Below are 7,792 nucleotides of genomic sequence, written 5' to 3' on the forward strand. Positions count from 1 at the left end.
GCAGACACTTATTTGTTGCCTGCTGCCTTTTCTTAGACAACGATGTGATGCATTAAGCACGGCTTTGCACTAACTAAATCTGGGGGAAAATTTGTGACTTGCCCGTTGATACTCCAGTACAATTTCGCTCGAGTCCTTCTGTGCTCCCAGCAGGCAGCAGGGTCAAAATCGAGAGACATCAGCGTTCGTTGCATTGCCTCCAGCAGCACCCTGTTGCACCACTTAACGCATGGAACAAAAAGAGAAAAGGATAAAGTTAGGAGTGAAAACAGAGACCAGTGGACCCCAGTGTGGGTGTAACTGGTTTTTATAGGCTACAGGAGGCAAAACATATGTAGCCTAATGGTCAGAATAGAAGGGAAAAAGAGAGAGAGAGAATAGCACATGGCTTCTTCCACTAAATCCATCTGGGGTCAAACCTTTAAGGGGCTATTGACTCTAGGAATAGCATAGCTGTCAATCCAGAGTCTGAAGTCCACCTCTGGTCCAATGGACAACTCAAGAGAAGTAAGTTCTTGAGTTTGCACAGTGGTTGGCCAATTCTCCACAACCATTTTTCCATCTTGTCAAAGCTAAATTTCAACCCTCCCCCTACAAACTACTTGGTCAGCAGTGTTGACCGTTTCCAGATCAGGTGAGTAGGGTCAAATGAAGAGTAAAAATTCCCTTTCATTTGGCCCAGCAATGAGTGGATATATTCAGGTCAGTGCAATTTTTGAATCATCGCACCCCCTCCCTCCCTGTGGCAGATGGCGGTCCTGTAAGGTCTTCAAGAGAGACTGCTCACCATGCCAATGAGCATGTGGCATGGGGCAGTTTTGTGCCATGGACTTGAGGAATCCTTTAGAAGATGAAAGAACCCATGGAGTCTGGGTTGTGTTTATACCCTATCCCTAGAGAGGACTGGCAAACACTAGCCCACAGATTTTTCCAAGAATTTTGTTCACCACAGGAAGGGGCATCATTGTTTTAGAAAGTGAATAGATGGGGTTAGAGGGCAAAGGGGAGGGGAAAAAACTTCAAGGATAAAACAAAATCTTTGTCCATCTTGTGGAAAGTAATGAGATCCTTCCCCACTTTCACCGACTCCTACTGGACATGTTAGGGTAGAACAGGATAGCACAGGCTATGACTACCCCAGCAGTCCAACAACCAGCCAATGCTGACAGTCAAACCTTGCATAATGAGAAGGACAATTTAGACAGAGATGCCCCTGGGAACTGCACACCAATCAAGATGTCAACAAAAGAAAAAAGATGGGGGAAGAGACTTGCACTAAAATTACCAAGATACACAACAGGTCGCCAGCACTTAAGAATGATTTGGATAAAGACCATGAGAAATTCGAAACAAGTCATTAGATGCATGTTGGAAAAGTAAGAGTTCAGTCATTTCAGCTTACTGAAGAGGGGGGGATGGGGTCACCAACACTGCAAACTGCCGGGCGGACTTTCCCACAGCGCTCACGCACGAGGCGACGTTACCCAGTTCAGTCACGGTGTAGTTACGTCGCCGACCATAAGCTGCACGAAAAAATACAGTTTAGAGTGCACTAAAAATAAAGACTTTCAAATGCCCGATCAGATGCCACGATGCAATTGTCCAGATAGCAGCTATCACAAGTGGACACTCCTTGAACTCCTCCCCTTCCCCTCTTCCCAGCCCATTCCATCTGCAGAGATAGCTCCTTGGATTCATTCGCAAGAACTTCTTCCAGAACAGTTCCACAAGCAGGGTGTGTGAGGCAAAATGTGAATGAATGAATTTAGCTGACACCAACACAAGTGGCTGCCTTCTTCTCTGTTGGTGAGGGTAGGCAGTGTGTCAGCACTACTTATGCCATACACAAAGCAAGTCATCAAAAATTCCTTGAGCCACATATACATTTGATATAGTCTTCATGGCAAGCAGGTATACTTACACACCTCATCACCTTTCCTCCCACCTCAAAATCTTTCAAATGACCTCCTCTCCTAAAGCCACCAGCTTACTTCAGCAGAAATCCATGAGCGCCAGGAAGCATCTGCTTCATCTGCTGAGCGCACCAACTGACCGTCTGACTGAGAGGTGCCTCACAGTCAAAACTGACCTAACATTTCAGAGGGTCTCTACGTACACTTCCATCAGAATCGGAAAACTGATCAATTTGGCCCCTGCCTCAACAACTAACTGATTCCACTACAGCAGCTCTGACCAGTACTGATTGTTGAAAACCAATTTTAAAGAACATTTTCTATGCAATTCCCAACCAGTATTCCTAAACTGAGTGCTGTTTTATGGGAGCTTGCTAATGTAAATTATGTTAAGATAATCAACCAAATAATCAATTTCAGTGATTTTGATCAAGGAATTAATTATCTTTCAGGAATCCAGGGCAGCCCACCTACCCTTTGGAATCTCCTCCTCAACCCCCATAACCTGACATACCAGCCTGAGCATCTGTCTGAATGACTACAGCTTCAGCAAGGTAACATGTCCCAACTGCTACATCATGTGCTCAAGCAACAAGGGTGCATCTTCAACACATAATGCCCCTAGGAACACTCATGACTTGCAGGCATGCATGCTACTAAGCCAATGATGCAAGAACCATTCAGAAATCAATACTGAGCAATGTCTTGTAGCCCATTTTAAGTTAAGTGCAGAATCATTATGGCACAGAATAAATCCTATCAAGTCTATACTGGCGTGAGTCAGTCCCATTTGTCCCTTCCTCCCCAGGCCCCAGCATGATAGATACCCTCCGTTTCCTATACCTTTCCTTTGCAAGTCAATCCTGCCATACTTCAGATTCTCAAACTCTTAATTCTACTAGTTCTGTCTGTGAATTCCAGCATTCTTTGTTGCAGTGCCTTGATTTGCACTACTATACTTTGCATCATCCTTTTGATTTACACTCACTATATTTATTGTATTTATGATTGCATGGATACTGTTTGCTCTGCAAGGTTCACGCGGGCAAGGAATTTCATTGCACCCTGGTGTATTTGACCAACTAGTGTGAATCTGATCATCTCCACTTCCTGCACAGCAAGTTCCAGATCATTACTACTCATTGTACAAAAGAGTTTTTCCATTATATACCCTCAAGGTCTTTTGTTCGAACCTTAAACCTCAGTCCCACAATCCTTGTCCCATTAGCCAATGGGAACAGGCTCACCTCAATCAAATAACCCCTCAAATGGCTTTGCAACAAACAAGTCCAGCCTAATCTTTGCTAAGTACCTCAACCCCATGAAACCAGGATGGCCAACTCAAAAGTGTGGGAGTACTCATTCGTTTAAAGTTCATATATTATTGCCACATCTTGTACTTTCAGCAGGATTGAATGCTCGAGACAATTGTTTGGACACTTTGGGAACCTGATGCTGGTAGGACTATGGTGAAAGACACAAAAATGTGGCCAAATAAAGCTGTCAGTTCAGCAAGTCAAGAGAAAATAATTTCAAATGCTGGTCTATTAAAAATGAGGGAAAAATATGAGGAAAAATCTCCAAATCTAGAAACTTTTAAGTTTCAGTGACAACCTGTTGTAAAACCTAGATACACGGGTCAATCTACAGATAAAGTAGATATGCCGCCATGTTCCAGTATCTTCACGCTACAGCACAATTCAAAAACCAGTTCAAGCAAAAAAGAAGTAAAATGAGTTTTATCTTGAGGGCATTTATCTGAAAGTAATCGTGCCTCCACCTTGTACACTCTTGAGCCAGACAATCCAGTGAGAATAAGTTGTCTAAATAAAAACCTTTTGATGCATAAATGGCATTAAAATAATTTTTTAAATCTTCGATTTTGGTGAAAAAACTCCCCACCCATTTCTGTACCTTCCATGACAGTGATTCCTGAAAATGCTGTATTTTGTGTGGCAATTCTGCAGATGTGGAGAGATTGCTCAGAATTTTACAGAAGAGAAGCAAAGTTCCCCACAAGACTCCCACATTATTTTAACGGAATCTGTAGTTCTTTTCTCCCCTCATGTTTATCTAGATTCCTCTTAAGCATCTCACTCACTATGTGGATCTTAAATATTCCTTTTACAAGGTCCAAATTTTGACTGCTTTGGATAATGAAATTTCTATTAAATTAGATTCATTAGTTCCTGTAGAATTATTGAGGGATCAAAGTAAGTTCTTCTTTATTGACGAGAAATGATCCCATATTTTGACACACTCCCTATAACTGCTTTGCAGCTGCAGAAACCATTTGATTTTTACCCAATCACCCTCCCCTCAAACACTGGCCAATTCTGAGCCCCTCAGTCATTTCAGCAGCCAGGCCACATTTCAACACATCCTCCTTCCACATATCAAGTGCCGCTGTCTGTAACCACGATGCAAAGTCCCCACCCACAGACACCACGATCCACATTCTATTTCTCACTCACCAAGTTTCACTGCTGCCGAGAACTGCCAGTGGCGTCTCTGAAAAAACAAAACATGTGCAACTTGACTGTGCAAACACCCACCTGCTTGCACCCCCAGCTCCCAACCACCCCTCGCCCCTCAGCCATTTTGGACAAATTGCAAGCAAACAAGTTCACATTACACCAAGTGAAGATGACACAGGGTGGGAGGGCAGGGGGGTAAGAAGTCCAGCTGCTTCATTAAGCAGGATTTGGATCAAATGCCTGAAATGGATAAGGAAAGAACTACTGTGCTGGCAATTTATTTCAGCATTTAGTCATCAGCACTGAATCTCTCTCTCCAAACTGCTATTTGTAGAACTTTGGACAGATACTTGCATTACAAAGCCATTCAGTGTGCCTGCTCAAACATTAAAACGTTGTGATGTTGGTTTTTGGCTTGTCATGAAAACATTTATGTTCAGTCTCAAACCGTCATCTCTTAGCATTCACTTCTCAGCCACCCTGGCTTTTAATGAAAGGCCTATTCATTACTTGCACAAGCAACCCGCAGCCCTCCCGCCCATCCACCCCTCGGCACACACGTTGTGACCCCATACCCTCTCGGGCTTTGCTCCTGCTGTCTGTTTTATATTCTTTTGTCTCCTCTGCTTGGTTGGTCTGTGTACACAAGTGCAATTCTGTCCGCTGTGCAGAAAGAGAGAGTGAATGAATTATCAATAAACAAACAACACATTCTAATTCCTTGTTTCGAACTTTGCATCTTTCTTCAGGCCTTGAGGGAGGAAGAGAAATGCTGGGGGAAAATAACTTTCTTTCAAAGGGTGGCGGTGGGGGGGGGGGTGTCAGTCGCCTGCAATTTAACCCAGTGGTTCGCAGTCCCCCTCCCCCTATATGTGGAGGAGGCAAACACTGGATCCGCATGGAAAGGAACATGTGGCTCTATTCTCACGGCTATTCCGCCGTTTAAGGGTAAATAACGTGGTCCACCCGGGGAAGCATGCACACAAAATATCTACACAATCACGCACAGACAGTCGGCAGCGTGTGCTAGGGAGGGAAGAAGACGATATGAAGACACTGAACGTGATCCTCAAGACGATCTGAAAGCCTACAGATTCCTAAGTTTCACTTTCAGGCAATTTTGGAAGGCTGGTGCACTTTCTGATTCTTTTAATCACACATGAAGTCCATGATTACCTCAGATACACAAATCTTTCTCTGCTTACAGCGCTCACTCGGGATCAACACTCTTTACTAAAGGTCGGTAAGGCGATAATTCAGCTCTAAAACACTACCCCTACTCAGAATCGGGTTCCACTGACATTTTTTTTCGTTGCTCTCCTCGCGCTTCAAATAAATTCATTGCCAACATATCTTTTTTTCTAAGAAATATGAAAATCTGACGGACACAACTTCTGTTGAGGGAGGACTTGGGAAACACTCCAAATGAAACAAGTCACGAGTTCTAGAGAACAAATTTCTGGCAGTCCAGAGTCTACAAAACAGCATCTGATCCCTCAAGGAAAAAATTGTATTTTCATTTCCATGACGACTTAACGCTCCTCACCATGAGCTCCTCTGACAGCAAAACGCCAGATAACTTTTTGTGTTGGGCGTGGGGGAAAAAAAGAGCAAGGCTAATATGAATCGTAACCCAGGCGCGCTTTCAAATCACTCGCATTAGAAATGGTCCTAATGCACAAATCGCTGTAAACACTTTTAAACTCTTAATCATAACTGTGATATGTTAAAGTCATATACAAATTGTAACTCCGTAATTCCAATCACATTGCTATGTGCAATGTCGTAAATGTGAGCAATTTTAATCATATTGGCAAGACAAAAGTGTAACTATGAGTAATTTCAATCATATTGCTATGATTTAACTCCATATACATATCATAACTATGAATTGTAGTCATATTGGACATTTGAAGTAATGTACGACTGATTAATGGAAGATTTTAAGTCTTAACTTCAAGGTTTTAAAATCGAAAGTAATTCCTAAAATTAAAGGGATTTATATACTTAGTTAGAACCATGACCTGGAGGGGATGGAGCAAGTGCATTAAGGAATAAATGAGCAATGCTCAAAGGAAATTTAAATGATAGTTCTGAGAGCGGGAGAAAATGAATGAGACCAAGAGCTAGTCAAGAGGGAAGATGAGTTGACTCGAGTATGGAGGTTCTTACCGCTAAGATCTTTTCCAGAGCTGCCTTAGTGAGGCAAGGATATTCTTCAAGGATCTGCGACTTTTTGATCTTGTACTGGTCGACGGCCTCGGTCCAGTTCGGCTCTTCCAACACTTGGAAGATGGCAGCGCCGATTGACAGATAGAAGATGATAGCGGAGGTCAATAAAGGGCCCCTGTCTACCATATTTCGTGCTGGAGTTCCCACTCATATACACCGCCGCCAAACGGGAGGGGAGTAGGGCAAAGTTAAAACAAAAAACCTTTATCCCTACGGAAAAAAACCTCACACGTATAGGATGAAAACTCTGGGAAATTAGCATTCGAATTTCGGACGCTAATGTTTCGCGCCTGCGTCCTAGCCGCCAAACTTTCTAAAAGGGGGAAAAGCTTATTAATTTAAATTTAAACAGTTCCGTATAAATAGTCACCCCGTAGTCGGATTAAACTCAAGTCCACACGTATAGGAAATAAAAGTTAACGTTCCAACTAGATCCTTTCTCTAAATATATCCTTTTAAACTGTTTCAAGTAGTACTTTGTTAACACCAAAAAAAAGTCTGTTGCTTTGTGGAGGATTTTCTTCCCTCTCCCCTACGACACGTGTCGGGCTAAAAGAACGGCTCGAAGTGTGGTGAGCCGGTAGGAAGGTTCATATTTAAAGTGGCTGCGAGGAATTTCAGAGGGCGGAGCCACAGTAGTTTGCAGATATATACGTTAACTCATCAACTCGGTTAGTAACTTTACTCTGATAATTTTCTTTCTCTCCCCAAACGTTAGGTGTCAACATTGCCCGCTTAAACTTCAGACGACCAACAGGGTTCACACACACACACAGACAGGCGCGCGCGATTTAAGTTTAATTTTCTTAAATATATGCCTCCGCATTTACACTTAGATGAGTAGATGAGACACATTTAGGGACGAGGATAAGAGTTTCCCTAGCGCAATAGGAATGAATTTGCCTGAGATTTAAACTTTTTCTGTGTGCAATACCGAGGGGAGACTCTTATTCAATGCCACCGGCCCTGAAATAGTATTCGCTGGAGAGGAGAGGAGTGTGGGGTGTGTGTGTGGCGGGGTGTCGGGTGATTGTGGGGGGGGGGGGAGATTGGGGAATACAGGATGAAGGGGCAAAGTGTGGTGGAGTGTGTAGACAAGAACTGGAGGATTAGGGGAGAGGAGAGTGGGGGAGGGACGGAGTATCTTGGAGGTAAGTGTGTGGTGGTGGT

General features: G+C 43.3%; 1 protein-coding gene across 1 annotated transcript in view; it reads right to left on the reverse strand.

Moving 5' to 3' along the window:
* Positions 1 to 7,209, reverse strand: part of kcnk5a (potassium channel, subfamily K, member 5a) — a 31,452-nt gene extending 24,243 nt beyond the window's left edge. The window contains exon 1 of the mRNA XM_063040640.1: positions 6,563 to 7,209. Within this exon, the coding sequence (XP_062896710.1) occupies positions 6,563 to 6,748 (186 nt within the window). The 5' untranslated portion in view covers positions 6,749 to 7,209. The remainder of the gene's footprint in view (positions 1 to 6,562) is intronic.
* Positions 7,210 to 7,792: the final 583 nt, after the last annotated feature.

This window comes from Mobula hypostoma, chromosome 2 (genome assembly GCF_963921235.1).
Source record: "Mobula hypostoma chromosome 2, sMobHyp1.1, whole genome shotgun sequence".
In the NCBI taxonomy this organism is placed as follows: Eukaryota; Metazoa; Chordata; class Chondrichthyes; order Myliobatiformes; family Myliobatidae; genus Mobula; species Mobula hypostoma.